Source organism: Telopea speciosissima, chromosome 9, assembly GCF_018873765.1.
Source record: "Telopea speciosissima isolate NSW1024214 ecotype Mountain lineage chromosome 9, Tspe_v1, whole genome shotgun sequence".
NCBI classification, from domain to species: domain Eukaryota; kingdom Viridiplantae; phylum Streptophyta; class Magnoliopsida; order Proteales; family Proteaceae; genus Telopea; species Telopea speciosissima.
In genome coordinates, this window is record NC_057924.1 from 5,815,905 (window position 1) to 5,834,130 (window position 18,226).

An 18,226-nucleotide genomic window follows, 5' to 3' on the forward strand; every position below is an offset into this window, starting at 1 on the left:
TGATGAAGTGGATTCCAAATTAAATGATGAACTTTAGGAGCAGAAGGGAGATGCCAAATCCTTGGCCATTGGAGCGGCTGAACCTCACTCAAACCATTAATGGCTAGGCGATAAGCTGATGCAACTGAAAAAAACACCATTAGAAGCCGCTGCCCAGTTGAACTTATCTTCTACAGGAAATATAGGAATGGGGATACATATTATGCGAAATGTGATGTCAGGAGGCCACCATTGAAATATCAAATCTCTCTTCCAAATCCCTTGATGAACATCAATAAGATCCGACACCAATTTTGGAGCCTCCCTGGGTAATGGATAAGGAGCAGAGTAGGGCCGATGTGATGGAATCTAGAAGTCTAACCAAGGATTGGTAGAGTGCCCATTGCCTATTTGGATAAAGAGCCCTTGACGAATTAGATCTCTACTTGAGCAGATTGACTTCCATTCCCAAGAGGCAGTGGATGAGCACTTGGCATTAAGAAAAGAGGAGTTGGGGAAGTGCTTACGCTTCATTAACGTGCCCCACAAAGAGTGACTAGGGTGCAGAAGTTCCCAAGCCTTTTTTGCGAGAAGCGCCTGATTCATTAAGTTTGACATTCAGTCCACCAAATCTCTTAGGCTTGCAAATGGTACTCCATGAGATTGTGGGAACTAAACTCTTGTTGCCATTGGACCAAACGAATTTTCTACTAATCGCGTCCAAAAATTTATGAATGGAAGTAGAGATTTTAAAGTAGGACATGGTATAAAGTGGCATAGATGAAAGTGTAGATTGAGTCATAACCAACTTCCTGCAGGGCTTAAAAACTGTGATTTCCACAGCAAAAGTTTCTGGTTAACTCGATCAATCAAATGGGAACAGTGATTTTTGGAAATCTTCCCCCACACAAAAGGAATGCCAAGGTAAATATCAATTGTAGAGGATGGACAAACGTGGAAGAACTCCCTCATTTGCCTTTTCACTTCAGAGTCCACATTCGGACTAAAGTGAGCTCTAATCTTGTTAATATTAATCGTTTGTCTTGAGAAAGTGAAATATTCTTGTAAAACCCTATTCAATGCTCTGACTTCAGTCATAGATGCTTCCCCAAGGAGTATGAGGTCATCAGTGAAAGTCATATTAGAGATGCTCTCACCTCCACAATTAATTTGAATTCCTTTGATTTTCTTGTCATTAGCTAAAAGGACCCATTTAAGTGTTTGGCAAAACTTATGGATTGAGTTTTCCTTAGTCATGGTGAAGGAGGAATCCCCTCACCATGGCTATCGGTACCTTCGGATTGGTATGGGACGGGGTGGTTTTGATCATCTGCAATAGGGGTGGGAGCTAATGACAATAATCACATGATCAAATCATCAATACAGATGTAAGGGTGAAGGAAAAGTTAGTCACAAAATTATTGTTAACCTTCAAAAAAATCAGTTATGCGCTTTACTTGCTCCTAAATTATAATACATTGATTGATCCCTAGGTTTCTACCACAAAAAGAAAAAAAGATTGATCTCTAGGTCACTTTGTATTTAAATCTTAGGACGTCATGCTCTATGTGGGACGCAGGGGCCATGCCACATGCGCCAGCCAATGAGAGCGCGCACAGTGGTATAATAGGGGATGAAATTTCCACCATACATGGGGGGCATGGTGGTCATTCCGCCGCCTGTTGTGTGTGGGCGTGGCCCCTGCATCCCACGCTCGGAACTTTTTCCCTTAAATCTTATTACATAGAAATGGGAGAGGGTTTCATATAGAGGGAGTGTACCAATGAGGAAAGACGAGATGATTTCATTTATAGTGGGCAAAGAGGTCATTTCATTTGCGGAGGAGAGTGAAAAAAAGAGAGGGTGCTAATGTACCATCCGTGGTTGGCTCAGAGAATCTTTTCCCTTAAAATGTGTTGGTTTAAATTGAGGCTCTACATTCAATAAGAAGCTAAAGTTATGTTTGGAAGAAAAGAAAAGAAAAGGCTAGATTCGCAGAGAGTAATTAGGGATTTCCCACAATAGAGAGCTTTGGGATGGAATAGTTTGCGTAACTAGTTTGCTCAAGTAGCGCTATCACAAGGTCACAAGGCAAATCGTATGTCAATATCTATCTTTCGACCTGAAATGTTCTTATATTCTTGAGGATCCTCTCTACCTATGCCTATATCTTTCCCCATGATTTGCTCATGTCTTCATGAGAAGGCATCTATCTATAATGTAGGCTACTATAAATTGGATTCCATAATATTTATAAGGGGAAGAGTTTTCCATGGGGGGACCATGGCCCTTGCAGAACATGTGCGGAAGCATCAACAGGGCAGCATCTCCTCCTTTCATTGGAGGTGGGGCAATCATTTCGCCCCCTCTATGTCTGGACATAGGGGCCATGCTCCCCCACATAATCCATTTTCCCTATTTGTAATCTACCTTTGTGAATGCTTTTTCATGGCTTTTGAAGGCATGAAAAAAGGTGAGTTTAGAGAGGTATAAGAGGAGGATATGTGATCTTTACCTAAAAAAGGAAAGGAGGATCTGTTCCTGTTATTTTTCCCCAAAAGTGTTGCTCTTTTTATTAAGTTTTTTTTTTTATTGTGTGAATTTTCTTTTTGGGTGAATACCCTTTTTTTTTTTAATTAAGTTTAATCCCTTAACTAAATTGTATTTATATTCCTTTATTTCTTTACTTATTTCTTTTCAAGGTATCTCAGATTCAAACAATATTAATAAGGGAAATTTTAGTCCAAAAGACTTTGACATTTTAATTTTAGGTTTATAAAACTAATAATTGAACTCAACTCCATTTTATTATTTTCAAGATAAAAGGAACTCATGCACTTAACTTCCACATACCCACCACCTTGAATTTGTACATAAGTCATTATGTGTTTATTTTATTCTTGTTTTGACAATGAAAAAATAATTTTAGCCCTTAATTCCCTGTATCCGCCTCCTCTACTTTTGCCTGCCCGGTACTGTCGTGCGTCCTTACACACAGTGGCGGAAAGTACTACCTTACCCTTGCTCTGGCAAGGCGCTTGGGCAGGGGTAAGGCGGTACGTTCCGCCTTGCTTGTGTGTGGGGCGCACATGGCAATAAGGGCAGGCGGAAGTAGAGGAGTCAAACTCTCAACCACCCCACACATAATTAATGAATTTATGAATTATGAAGTATAACAAGTCCACGAGGTAATATGCAATACTTCTTTGTTTTCATGTTTGTTTTATGAGAAATTCTCCCATTAAAAATAATAGGGAAGACTTTTTTTTTTTTTAAATTTTTAAATGGAAAGAATAGAGAAGAATTGCTAAAGTTTTTCTATTTCCTTTCTCAAACTTGAAGTATAACCACCCCATACAAAATCAATATAAGTATACTAAGTATTTAATTAGCATCTAAGCACCTTATTATTGTTACACCATCCTCCATGGAAAAGAAATATAAGCCTAATTAACAGGTCCATATGCCTAGGTAAGTCAATCAATATTGTTTTAGAAATAATAGAGAGAAGCAATTTTAAGATTATATCCAAAATTCTGATCAAACCATGATTTAATTGAGTCAACCATCATCTAATCAATTGGGAGAAGAACTACAAGTAGTACCTCTTTGCGACTTATTCCAAAACGCAAAATCTAACCCACTATGCATTGTGGCTAAGAATGAAAATAATCTATTCCAAACCACATTCTCATTTTATGTTAGGTATGCATTCTAAATTCTTAGAATGCATTCCAAGAATACATACCAAACACAACCGAGGTGTTCTTGTTAGTTGTGATCAACCTAAGTCATGGTGTCATACTTTAGGATCGCGCATTAATGAAATATTGGCTTAATTTGTGTATGATACCTCAACATTAATTCTAAGTCGAAGTAGTGAAGCTGTCATTCTATTATGTAAGCAAACCCTAGAATATCATCTCTCGGAGTAAGAGAAAGTTTTTGTCACCCGGGGTGAAGAGAAAATTTCTTCATCCAAGGTGATTAGACGCTATGATTGGACTAGTAGAACAATGAATCTCATTAGTAACTCTCACTCCTTGTAATGAAGGTCTAAACATGGGTTTTGATATTGGTATATTGTATCAGCCGATACAGATCAACTTCTGTATAAAGACTTGAAACAAATAGTAGAACTATTTGTTTTCTTTGAACTGCTGTGACTCATAAACTTTCTTAGATGAATTGTATATGTCAACATAAGTGGGGAGGGGGAAAGGGAGTGCCTTATGGCACAAGGTGAAGACAGGAGAGTCGAATACATGACCTCCTTGGAGCTTGCACTTTACTGATAATTCTCACCAATTATCAGTCACATGCAAGAGCATACTTATTCAAAACCTACTCAGATGTATGAATTGAGAACTTGGTGCAACTCAGATAGGCTTAGTGTATAGGGTGGCTAGATTTTATGCTCTTGTTTGATCGAAAGAGAAATAAAAGGAAAGGGAACAAAGAGGCTGCTATTTTTAGAGACTCGAATCCGAGATCACTTGATCACAATGGAGTAACCTTACCGTCATACCAAAAGAACACTCTCATAAATTATGCTGGATAATGATTACAAAAATTTCCTCTTTCGCTGACAACCAAGTCCAAATGGAGCCTAAACAAATAGCAAGAAGGGAAAAAAAAATAGATGGTAGAGGAGGAGAAGAGTGGGAGACGTGTAGTAAGTGGTGGGTGCATGTTAGTTGTTCCCTTCGACTTAAGGTCGGCACCTACATATTACCTTTTTTATTTTAAGTATTCATTATGGTCAATTTATGAATTCTCATGATAGCTACACTATACCTTAGAAATTTTATATTGACAAGGAGATCCCATCCAACGTGCTTACTGGTCATTGCAAAGCCGACATGCAAAATATATTAAAAAGTTGATTAATCTATAGGAATAGATACATCAAACTTTTGGGAGAGGGAGAGAAGAGTGGAATTAGTATTTAAATTAAGGGAGAGGGTTCTCTGAGCAAGCGGCATAGAGAGTGCACCTTCATGAGAGAGAGAGAGAGAGAGAGAGAGAGAGAGAGAGAGGGGAAAGAGGGGTTGAGATTAGTGTATATTAATTACTATGGGGAAGTAGTTTTTTGTCTGAGTGTGGCCTATAGTAGCACTGCCATTAGTCAAGCTCTTTCCTCCTCATATGAAAAGATACCTTTGCCCCCTTGTTTTAAGGAGGAGAGAGAATGTATTTTTATCCTCTCCTATTATAGTACGGTGTTGTAACGCATCGTGTGGTGGCTGCAGAGGCCATGTGCACCATGTGGGGTCCGTTGTGCCACATGGCCACTGCAGCACCGCACGATGCGTTACAGCACCGTGCTGTAACAGGAGAGGATAACGATTTGAGAGAAAACTCTTTAAAACAAGGGAGGTAGAAGTGTATTTTCATATAGGGAGGAAAGAGATAGACTCATGGGAGTGCTGGCCTACCAGACAAATTTCTTTTTCCCATTACTATGGGAGAGGATTATTTGAGTAAGTGGCACAAGGAAAACACACTATTATAATATGAGAGAGAGCGAGAGAATACACTCTATGGTTGGCTCAAATAGTCTTTTCCCATATATTATATTTGGAGACAAGAACACTACTTGGTTGCATGGCCCGCATGGCTCCTACACTTAGACACGGAAACACGCAAAAGTATCACGTGCCCTCATAGAAAGGTAGAAATCCCCTCCAGGGCGATGCTTGTATGCCCTCCGATTGACCAGTACGCATGTGCATCCTCTAGAGGCCCAATCATCGATATCTTTCCCATTATATTTTGTTGCATATGCCAATTGTTGATATTTCAACAAATATCATTTTAACGAGGAGGGGAGAAGAAAAGGAAAAACAGATCGCACTTGGAAGAGGATTTTATTTTTCATTTATTAATATGTTGCAAAATGAAAATTTACGTAGATATTCACCCATTGTGGGAATCCTTCCCTTCCTATGCCCTTCATCTTTTTCCTGATGTGGCCAAGATGATTTGAAATGTAGTTGTTTTAACTATTGGGAAGTTTGTAACTTCGCTATATAGACCATGGGTTGATGTTCTCTTTGGTAGAGCATGGTCCCTGCTCATGTATGGGGGTCAATGAGAACACATGAATTGGTATCATGGGGGGTTGCATTTTCACCTTTCATGGGAGGTGGGGTGGTCATTTTGCCCCCTCTGTGTCGACGTGGTCCATCTAAATATTATGGATAACCTTGTCCGTGTATATGACTTTTCTCTTTGTTTTTAATGGCCCCTATTATTGAATTATGTCTAACTTCTTAAACAAATGTTAAAAATATGATAACAACACATGAAAAATTAGGTTAACTTGTATTTAAAAATATGATTAAATGATGATGTCAGCAACATATTCACTAAACTTAATTTTTTATATAATTTTCATGTGAAAGTTATTGTGGTCGATTGAGAAATGGTTATCTTTATATTGAGTTGACAAAATGTAATATACTTAAATAGTGAGGCATCTATATTGGTTGATAATCATAGAGATTTCATTGCAGGGTTTGGAGAGGATCATAATGTACCCAATATTCCCCCCCCACTTTGCGGAAAGATTATTTCCCAACTTGAACCTGAGACCTAGAAATTTCACTAATCAATATTAATTAATGAGTTTTAGTTTCCTTCACCTTCTACAACAATGAGCTTATCTACTACAATGAGCTTATCTACTGTCTACACAACCCTCGATCTTTACCATGTGTTAGCATTGTAATTGTATTTTTAATTACTCAAAATCCTTTTATAAACATGTATAAACTATAAATGTCAATATATTTAACCTTTTTCAACCAATATATATATATATATATATATATTTAACCTTTACTGTTTTAATATTTTTTTAATAATATTTTACTTTAGCATTTTTCAATTCAAACAATTGAACATAGTCTTAAGTAAGATTTCTTGATTGAAGTTAGATTAAAATAAATGCATTATACTTGACTCTTGTTTTACCCTATTGTTCTTGGTCACAAATACCTCATTACACTAGTATATCAATTTAATGAGAGGTGTTTATTAAAGAGGTTCACATGATGCTTGCCACAGAAAAGAAAAAAAAAAACTAAAATCATCTTTTCAGTTTCCACTAAGGGAGGGGGGAGGGGGGGGGGGATACTATACTATGCCTATTCACTTGGATATTTTTTGGGTAAGTGTTCTTTAGGCTGTTGGCATAGGGGGAATCTCCTATGCCAAACCAATCACTGTGCGAAAATTAGTTTCATCAATTGGGGTCCATAAAATCATGAAAAAGATAAAATGTCAAGAGGAAAGAGTGTTAATTGCGTGAGAGTGGAAGGACGTGGGAGAGAATCCCTACATTTCTCTCGATCTCATTATCTCTTGGGGCCTTTGCTTCTTACTAGGCTAGTTGTAGTCTTCTTCATTTGAATAGTTGAATGTTAGCTACACTTGCAGATTTTATTCATTTGATCAATTAATTGTAATGTGTCATACTCTCGGACATAGAAGGGGGTGAAATGACCACCCTGCTCCCCATGAAAGGCATAAATGTCACCCAAATAAATGCTTCCGTGTGTGCTCCCATTGACCTCTATACTGGTGCTGGGGCCATGCACCTAGTGACCTAGACAAAGAATGCCTTCCCTTAATTGTAATTTAGAATGTCATTTGAGCATTTGAGAGTGGTGGCATAGGCCACATTCCCGCATAGAAAACTACTTCTAGTTTTTCCAAAAGGAAAACCGAATTTGTGATTTAGAGTTTAAACTAACTCCCCATTCCCAGGCCCTTTCTACAATATATTTAGTATTTGGAGAAAGATTATTGCCATTAAATTATCTGAATTAGATCTAAAACCTTCATTAGTTCAGCTTGCTAATCAAGGTGGGCCCCACAATTATTCCTCTCGGTCCTCATCTCGTGCCCATTTCGTCGCCTAGTTTCACGGAAAATTATCAGCTCCAGTTTGCTGACCGGCCCAGTTCCCCAGTTCCTCTAATAGGGGGAAGGTGGACCCCACCCGGGCAGGGTGTTTGGGCATGGATAGAGAGGTCATTTCAGCCCCCCTTTGTTAGAGGAACTGGGGAACTGGACCGGTCAGCAAACTGGAGGTGATAAAGATCCCTAGTTTCACTGCAATCTGACGTGGGTACGCCTATCCACGTGGATATCGCCTCGGATGCTTTTTATATGATATATTATAAAAATCCCCAAGTTACGAAACTACCCCCTATATTTAATCGAGAAATACACAAAAACTGAGAAATATTTTGGTAATGTCACATTCCCGAAATGTCTATACGTATACATACACCCTACATATACGCGTTGTTGTCTCGACAAAATCCCTGAAACTGTCATTATCTCTCTCCACAGTTTGTTCACATTTCCTCACGGAAAACTTTATCGCTCTCCGTCGAGCTTTTCCAGAAGCAGCGAATGGCGGCTGGGCTACGCCGGCAAAGATGAAGATATCCGGCAGAACTGAAATTCCGGCTGTGCTCTCAAAATCCATAAACTCAAAGTCGCCTGATTCAGACATTCGAGACAGAAAGAGCGATAAAAAGACTCAGGCTCAAAGGAGGAAGATCAGGAACCCTGGTTTCTCTGCTTCTGGAGGAGTTCGATTGAAGAAGGATATAGCTCCGGTTGGAAAGAGGAGCGGACCTGGAACTCCACTCTTGCGGTGGAAGTTTGACGATGCAAATTTATTTGTTCAAAATGATAAGGCGCCGGAGCCTGCACGAAAAGATAGCCGAAAAATGAAGAATGCCGAAGAGATTCCGGTTTCGTCCAGGAAGCTTGGTGCCGCTTTGTGGCAGTTGCAGCTGCCGGCGGTTTCCGACGATGCTGGCGACGGCCGAGGACAGCAGAGGAAATCGTCTGATAGACTCGGGCTTGAGGTATTTCTCCTTTGATGCTTACGTAGGATCTCTGAAAACGTAGGGTTCAAGAGCAGATTTACATTTTTTTATTGACGAACGGAAGTTGTCACTGGGGATTGCTATGGTTTCACTCTTTAGGGGTTTAAAGGACAAAACGAAGCAATGTGTGATCCTTGAGGGTGTTAATGCTATTTTTATTGCCCTTCTTTTTCTCCTTTACCTGATATCAGTAGAAAACATTGCAATGTTAAGTCTGTTTCTTCCTCCATGCCTTGTTTGAGGGGCCTTTTGCATGGATGTAATCAGCATCATTATTGTACCTTCTTTGTCAATAAGTTTAAAGAAAAGGAAGTTTTTGATGTTTATCGATCACTGTTTGCAGACCTTTCAGGGTCTCATATCTGTGCTTTTGGGATGTTAATCGGCCAACAATTTAACAACTTACAAGTGCACGTCTAGCGTATTTCAGTATCTTACTCAATAGAAGTTCCTGTAATATAATTATAGTGCCAATTCGAAATCTGAACTAGCAATGAGAGAGAAATTGTTCATTACATTTCGATCTTGCTGGTCCTCTTTTTTTCAATCCTCTAGATCATGTACTCTTTGCAATTTTGACTGCATTGTTATCACCTTTTAGTTGAACAGAACAGATTCCATTATATTCACAAGAAAAAAGAAATAAGACCCATACTAATTTTTCAATGTTTCATGACGTTTTTGGGTCTGTACTCTGTATATTTTGTTTTGGCTGGACTATTCCATCCATACTGTGGAAGATTAGAGGAAGTTCCATTCTACAGATTTGAAATTCTGAATGATTAGAAAATTTTTTATTTATTTGGATTCTGCAATTCAAACCTATGACTCCATATGGATCTGGTGCTCATTAGTTTGCTCTTATCTGCAACCTCATGTTAGCTATAAGGGAGTCCCGTTTCTCTGTATTTTCAACTGTGGAGAATATGGTGCAGAAGCAAAAGATTTGTTAGAGAGTCCACATTCTTTCTCTGGCTCGAAGAATGGAGTTTTGTATAAGGTACTTAAATTTTCTTTCGTCTAATCATCAATAGTTCATGACCAATTGGGTGTGGAGTAATGTTGAAGGATCGAAGAACCGGAGGAAGCTCTGTGCCTTTGTTTTGTGCATTTAATATTTTCTCCACATACTGGGACCTGCATCGGATCCCACATTGGATCTATCCTATTCCATTCTATAATCCTGTCAGATTATCCAATTGTCAGAAAACTCTGATCTATTACATTGTTTGGAGCTGTCAGATAAATTATTGGCACCATCTCCCCCCACCCCCTCATGGTAAAGGAGAGCAAACAAAAAGAGTAAGTAGAATGAGAAACAGTAATCCAGGAAATATCTCTTGGTTCTATGGTTACAAACATGCTGGTAGTCATACTGTCATATATGGTATTGACCACTTTCCTTCCCCCCTAACTGGCATGTTGTGACACTTTTTATATATCTGGAATGAATCGTTTCTTTAGTATCCTCCCTACCCCAAAAGCTACCAAAAGTTTAATCCTGATTGACCTTCTTTTCCTGCCTCTTATATAGGTTGATCCTTCTTTGCCGTTTGCCAATTCATCGATAGAAGGGGCAACAAAATGGGACCCCGGATACTCAAAAATATCAGATGAGGTTTACCAGTTTTATGATCGCATGAAATTTCTAGAAGACCAACCAGTTACTACTATCTCAGTCGTTTCAGCTTTGCAAGTTGAACTTGAGCAGGCTCGAAACCGTATTCATGAACTTGAAAGTGAGTGCTGTTCCTCAAAGAAGAAACTTGAACACTTCTTGAGAAAACTTGCTGAAGAAAAGGCATCATGGCGAAGCAGAGAGCATGAAAAGATGCGTGCAATAATTGATGATTTCAAGGATGACTTGAACAGGGATAGGAAAAATCGTCAGAGGCTGGAAATTGTAAACTCAAAACTAGTCAATGAACTAGCTGAAGCCAAGTTATTAGCAAAGCGGTTTATGCAAGATTATGAGAAGCAGAAAAAAGGTAGAGAGCTAATGGAAGAAGTATGCGACGAGCTTGCAAAGGAAATTGGGGAAGACAAGGCTGATGTTGAATCACTGAGGAGGGAAACCATGAAATTCCGTGAAGAAGTGGATGAAGAGAGAAAGATGTTGCAAATGGCCGAGGTCTGGCGTGAAGAAAGGGTTCAAATGAAATTGGTGGATGCCAAATTGACACTTGAAGAAAAGTACTCCCAGTTGAGCAAACTTATTGCAGACCTGGAGGCTTTTCTAAGATCAAAAAGTGCAACCCCAGATGTGACAGGGTTGAGAGAGGCAGAGTTCCTTCGAGAGGCAGCCATTTCGGTGAAGATTCAAGATATCAAAGAATTCTCTTACGAACCACCAAATTCAGAGGACATTTTCTCTGTCTTCGAGGATCTCCAACCTGGTGAAGCTAATGAAAGGGAGATTGAACCTTGCGCTGGTTACAGCCCTGCTAGCCGTGCATCCAAAGTCCACACTGTGAGTCCTGATGTCAACGGATTTAAAAAAAACCACATGCAAAGATATTCAAATGGGTTCATTCATCAGAATGGGGATATTGAAGAAGATGAGAGTGGCTGGGAAATTCTGAGTCATGCTGAATATCAAGGCTCAAGTTATTCACCTGACGGTAGTGACCCATCTATCAATAAGATCTGGCACGGCATTAATGTTTCAGGGAGTGTAACAGAATGGGAAGTTGATGAAGGTCATGATACCCCAAATACAGAAACCTGCAGTGATGTCTATTCTGTATCATCTAGGCATTCAAAGAAGGTGGTCTCATCCATAGCTAGGCGTTGGAAATCACGTCCAAGTAATGGTGAAAACTGCAAGATGTTTACTGTTGAAGGGATGAAGGGAAGGATTTTGAATGGCAGACTTTCTAATGGTGGGGTCATTTCTCCAGACCGAGGGTCAGGTGGAGATGGGCTCAGCCCCCGGAGTATGGTGGGGCATTGGACCTCACCTGACTCTGGCAATCCACATATAACTAGAGGGATAAAAGGATGCATTGAATGGCCGCGGGGCATGCAGAAGAACAGTTTGAAGGCAAAGCTTTTGGAGGCCAGGACAGAAAGCCAGAAAATCCAATTGCGCCATGTTCTTAAGCAGAAGATTTAGATGTCCCGAGTGTCTGAAATTATGTAAAATTGCAGTTCAGGCATAGGCAACCAATGCAAGTTGGCTATTGACAAAACTAAAAGTGACATTTACAGGGCTCATCCTTCCACTGTTTAAGGTATTGTCCTATGCGGAGGAATCCAGGAACCAGACACCTGATAATTAGCCAGCTGGTTTAGCTCTCCATTTTGTAGTCTTGAGGGATGAATTCCTTGGTTAGCAAATTTCTTCTTTTAACACTTCACACGGCTTCATTATTTTCCCTGGCAATGAAACAGCCATAAGTTCTCCCCTCCCCACTCTAGTGTAGCATGTAATTCAGGACTCCGAAGCAATCTGTGTAATCTGTACTGTGTAATTTTTGCATATTGGATAATGCGACCAAGGAATACAATTCAGTGTTACAGAGTAGTCTCTTTCTGTGGTATATTATGAAAAATTTATCTGTGTAGTTTCATGTAACTTTTGAATGATATACACATTTTTAGCTTAAACATGGGAGGAGAAAGTCTTTGTATTTGCCGGATATCATATTTATCCTAGCGAAATCAATCTTTCACTTTTCTGATGTTAACAGTACAGTTCGGACACCATATTTTCTTTTACTCATCTGATTCAACTGATGTGAGAAATTGAAGGGGCTGATGCAAATGGTCTGAAGTCAGTGAACCCAAAATGTTGTAATCTGTTTGCATATTAAGTTGTAATACTCTTTCATCTCTTTTAGTTCTGTTGAATGATTTCATAATTCAAGTCTAATTTGACTAAGGTGAGAAATCGGTTTTTCTTTAGATCACTGATTCACTGCTATGTCCTTTAATTTTCTTCAATCTGTGTTTAAGCAGTGTCCTCCTGACCCAACTATGTTATACATCTCATCTACAAATGGTCTTCAAACTTGCAGCTATTAGGGTCTACTGTTCCTCAGTCTCTCAATTTACCTTAAAGTGACAATGGTCTTTCCTTGATTGGTTATAGTGACTTTCAAATTTGGATTCTACACATCAATTTTCCATCCCCTCCTCCAATCTCCACAACCCGTACCACCTCTTGTACCCTCATCTTCTCTCATAAAAAACAATAATAATCCTATGGTGACTAGGCTTAAGAAGGTTGTAACAAAATCCATTTCTAAGGTCAATCTTATGATGATGTAAAGGAGATATCATATGAGTTCTTGAGCCAGTTTAGGGTTGGAGATATCATATGAGTTCTTGTCCATCCAGAATGGTTGGAGGTATTAGGGTGAAATGGGGTGAATTAGGGTTGCAAGTTTGGCCGGCCCGAACCCGCCCTGGCCCATCCTCCTGAACAGGACCTGGGCTGAGATATTTGGCCCTAAGAGCGGTTCAGGGCTGGAAATTTCTGGTCCTTAATGAGGGTCAGGTCGGGCCAGCGTTGAAGCCTTAGGCTAAGCCTGGTCCGCCCCTGGTTTAAGTTATACTATATTATATTTGAAGATAATAAGTGATATAGTACCTTTTATTATTGTGTTATTTTATGTAAAATTCATAATTTTCTCCCTGGCCCATTCGAGCCTATGCATTTCCTTCCCCCTCCCTATGATCAGGGTCAATCAGGGTCAGCCCGGCCCGACCCTGAGGACGGGTCGGTTGGATTTTTGGGGCTTAGGCCCAACTAAGGGGACTCAAGGTTGGGGTAGGGTTTTCTAAAGTCCGGCCCAACCCGACCCTGTTGCAGCCCTAATGCGAATCATATATCAAATCGAAGATCTCGAGGAGCTCTTCAGGAGTTGGCCCCTACGACGTTGATGTATGTGTTTTTTTAGCCGTTTGGGCATGTTTCGAAAGTGAAAAAGCCCGCTGAAATTTTGAAATTTGAAATTTAGTCCCTTCTTTTTTTCTTTTTTTTTTTGAATTTCAAATTATATTCGACCTATTATGTAAGGTCACTTTAGGGTTTGTACTCTTCAGCTTGAAATCTATTGAAATTAAACATTTTCGGCCTTATCTTCTACTTTATGGATTCAAGGATCGTTTGTACTAGAACGATATCTAACTCACTTATTTTGTATTACGTCATATGGTGGCAAAGTATCCCCCTCTAGAGGCTCTTCATTCTTCTCTTCCCTTCTCTAAATAAGAAGAGCCCACGTCTTTTATTATGGTCCTGTCGATTTTCCATGAGTGAGAAATTTAATGCCTTAACCTTGAAATGGCTTGTGGCAACTAATACCTTATCACCCTTATATTGAATCTTACTAGTTTTGGATGGGTATACCGTATACCATATCAAGGGATGATCAGATGGATCTATTGAACATTATCAAGCATTCTCCATTCTCTTTACACGAACAGGATGGGCTGATGGCAGAGCACCTCTATAAATTACTTTTAGGGGAAAAGATTTTCACAACGCTAGTGTGCGGATCACTTTTGCACTCCCGTCACATTTCACTGTTCATCCAATCTAGTGAAAAGTCTAAAATAGTCCCCCTACTAGAAGATTCGAAGGGAGAACCCTCAGATCAATGCCTGCATAAGGAAACGAACATCGAATGGAACCCTCTCCCTTACTTTCTCTATTAATAATTATGCCAATTTATGCATTCTCCAACTTCAAATCATTGGGTTTAAGTCCAAACAAGTTTTATGGTATCTCAAAGACATCATTTTTTTGGGGTTTTTTATTTTTTTACCGGCCCTTCTCTTCCTTCTCAACATCGAGCCTACATTGATGTTGATTGAACTGATTACCTAATGACGATCGAACAATTCGCATTTATTGCATTAATTTTGGATCCAACTTGATTTCATGGAGCTCCAAAAAACAACAAACTACAGCTCGATCTTAACAAAATTTATTTTTCTTTTCAAAAAGGAAATAGCTAATGTTTTTCTCCACCTACCATAATTTTCTATGACAATATAGGAGCAACATACCTAGCTGCTAATCCCTATTACTTGATATCTTGACTTACTTGATTACTTTTAAAGAACTTAATTAGCTCCAATTGTTAAGGTTTGAGTCTACATTTGGGTGCTTGATTATGCCGTTCTTCGATGAATATTATTAGAATTATGTCTAGTAAATAGTTAGGGTGAGATTTTCTCAGCCAAAGGGTATCGAAATATTGAAAATAGTATTTAGTGTAAAATGAAATCTTTTTTGCATGGTATGTGGTAATCCACCAATCATTACTCTTTCATTATTTATGCCCTAAAAGGCGAGTCATCCAATTACTAATTCCTTAATCATATTTTAAGATTTGCAATGTTATATTATTGGGAGAATATTCTGTGAGCAAGCGGCATAGGGTAACACACCAAGGTACAAAAAAAGGGATTTTACATTGGAGGACAGTAAGGTCATTTCATGTGAGAAAAGAGATAAACATAGAGATGCTAACATACCCTATCCATGGCGGCTATTTGAGTCTACAGTGGAGGTTACACTAGCATCCTCTCTCTCTCTATGTTTCTCTTTCTCACATGAAATGGCCTATTTATCCTTTATCTTAAGGATATCAATCGATCTAGATCGGTTATTCAGTCTGAGTCTGATTCAGTTTACATTTTGACAAGGTGTAAATGATTGAATCAAGTTTCGATATTGGGTTTTGGTTCCATTTTTACACCCTTATGAAACTGTTTCGCTGCCGAGTCTAGGCCAATGGGTGAGCACGTCTGGGTATCTACTCCAAGGGGCAGAGACGTCATCTCACGATACCCTGTGAAAGGATGGAGGAAACACCACCAAGTAGAGATCTTTTCCCCTATCATTTTATATAATAAAATAGGGAATTTATTTATTTTGGTTAAAAAAAAAAACCGGTTGTTAAAAAAAGGAATTTATTATGGAAAAAATATAAAGGGAGAACAGTTCAGAATCCACATGCACAGAGAGAAATTAGGTTCCCCTAATTTAGTCGCGGTTACCTAACACCATGTGCAAACCTGCAGAGAGAGAGAGAGAGAGAGAGAGAAAGAGAGAGATCGCTCCAACTTCCAACGGTCCAACCCCATCAAAGTAAAGAAAAACACTCACAAAGACCGTCACGTAACGGAAACTAAGTTACAGTACTAATACCCTATTAATGGCGAAGCATTATTTACGCCTTCTCACATGCCCTCTTCCCTCGTCTCATGGAACCTGCCCTTCCTTCCTCTCGGAGAGAGAGAGAGAGAGGTGAATGAACCTGGTCGATTGAGTTCCGGTACACCCGGCACTGATTTCGTTCTAGCTCAGTGGAGAAGTGTGAATCTCCAATATCGTATTCATGGCTTCTTCCGAGTTTAGTTAATAGTTCTTCTGGGTTGATCAACTATATGGGTCCGACCCAGATAATAATCTAATTTCTAAAGAAATCTCTCTCCGTTTTCACACATATGGAAGAACCCGATCGTTTTGGGGTGAGGGGTCCCATCCCTCTCTGTCTCTCTCAATTGCTCTCTATATGTTCGATAGTTTGTCTCAATAGCTTATCGGTGGACCGAGGAGTCAACAAGTTCTTTAATTTCATATATGAATTTGTTAGGCATAAAAACCGGCACACCATGTGCTCTCTTATCTATTCCCCCTTTTATTTGGACCTCCTCTGTACAACACTTTTCTATTCCCTCTTCTCTTCTCCTTATTTTCCTGTACTACCCATTGTGCAGAGCTTCATCTCTGTGAGTCAGAGTAACTAGAGCCCCAGAGACCAATATGGGTAACTGCATGGCAGTTAACAATAATGTTTTAATGCAAGAAGAGAAGACACCATCACCATCAATGGCAGAAGATATCAGAGGTAAAAGCTTCCCTTTCCCTACAGCAGCGGCAGGGACGGTGAGGAGTAGATTAGAAGCTGTGGATGGGAAGGGGATTAATGGTGGTGTTGTGAGGTTAAGAATTATGGTGACCCAACAAGAACTGAACCAGATACTGAACTACAAGAAGCAACATTCCAGTTCCAGTTCTAAGTCCAAGTCCAGATCGTCCTTCTCCATCGAGCACTTCTTAAACGCCATGAAGGAGAGTGGTAGGATTATCCCTGAAGTCCGAGCAGGCGGCACAGGCGTTGGCTGGAAGCCAGAACTGGAAACCATTCCAGAGGACCATTAAACATCAAAACAATAACTGTTCTTTCATTGTAAGCAGCAATTACAACCCCAACTAAGCAAAGAAGGAAACCCATCTCATCTTTTATTGTAAAGATTATTGATTTTTCTTTTTTTGATTCCCCTCCTACTAGTTTCTGAAACTGGCCTTCCATATCCAATACTCTTGTGAGGCTCTGCTAACCAGTAACCACCATCCTTTTGTGTACTAGTTTCTCTTCCACTCCTTAGTGCTTTTGCATATTCTTATTGGTACTTCGTAGTTGCCTTCTCTTGCACATTGTATCCATTTCATGGATGGCTTTTCTTGTACTTGGAAAGATCTTCCAATCTTTTCTACAAATGATGTCGCAGCAACCACCATGGGAGTAAATTTTATTTTTCCTTTTCTTATATTATGGAAAATGGGTCATGGCTTTGTATGGTAAGGGCTAATATGTTGGGGGTACAATGTCTTGTATTCTGTGACTCTGTCGCTTGTATTATTGGGCTGATTCCGAAGGACAGGATATTTTGATAAATTATCCATACAGGATTTCGCTATATTTGTAGTGTGGGTTCTTTCTCATTGATTGTGAATCAGATCTAATTTCACTGTGGACGTAGACAATCTTGTTAAACCATGACACCATATAAATTCTTGTGTGCTTTGTGTGATATTTTATTGCGATTCCCATTTGTATCTTACATCGTTTTAGGTTCTCGTTTTTTCTACACTGTTGTACAGTGATCAATTTCATGTAGTTCAAATTCACATCATGGATAGTTGATTCATTAGTTTATTGATATAGTAAGGTAGTAAGGTTTTTTGGTCTAAGAATTTCATTTTATTTTAAATTTATAACCCGATTTTTCTCTATTTTCTTGCTTCAGAGTGCATTTTAGACATAGAATCTATTATGAGAATGCATACCTAAACACAGCGGAAGAGATTCATTTCATCTTCATTTAAAAAAAAATTTTGTAAAGACATTTCTTCGGAATTAAAAAAACATTGCAATATGGAATTTCCATGAACTACAATCCAATGTCACCTAATATTTTTCTCTTTCTTTCCTTTATTCGAGTGCCTAAACTTCTATGAGCAGTTTATGAAAATTACGTGCTATAGTGGGTTTATGCTATGGAAAAAGTTTTTCTGTCACTCAAGATGGTGA

General features: G+C 39.2%; 1 protein-coding gene across 1 annotated transcript; it reads left to right on the top strand.

Moving 5' to 3' along the window:
* The first annotated feature begins 8,406 nt into the window (after positions 1–8,406).
* Positions 8,407–12,138, top strand: LOC122640442. Its single transcript, XM_043833641.1, has 3 exons — positions 8,407–8,870; positions 9,763–9,891; positions 10,426–12,138. Exons 1-3 carry the CDS (start codon positions 8,433–8,435, stop codon positions 12,004–12,006), a joined length of 2,148 nt encoding a protein of 715 aa, XP_043689576.1. The 5' UTR covers positions 8,407–8,432; the 3' UTR covers positions 12,007–12,138.
* Positions 12,139–18,226: the final 6,088 nt, after the last annotated feature.

Coding starts and splice junctions, on each gene's coding strand:
- LOC122640442 (XM_043833641.1), top strand. CDS start 8,433: ATGAAGATATCCGGCAGAACTGAAATTCCGGCTGTGCTCTCAAAATCC. Junction 8,871..9,762: donor CTGATAGACTCGGGCTTGAG/GTATTTCTCCTT, acceptor TCTTATCTGCAA/CCTCATGTTAGCTATAAGGG. Junction 9,892..10,425: donor AGAATGGAGTTTTGTATAAG/GTACTTAAATTT, acceptor CCTCTTATATAG/GTTGATCCTTCTTTGCCGTT.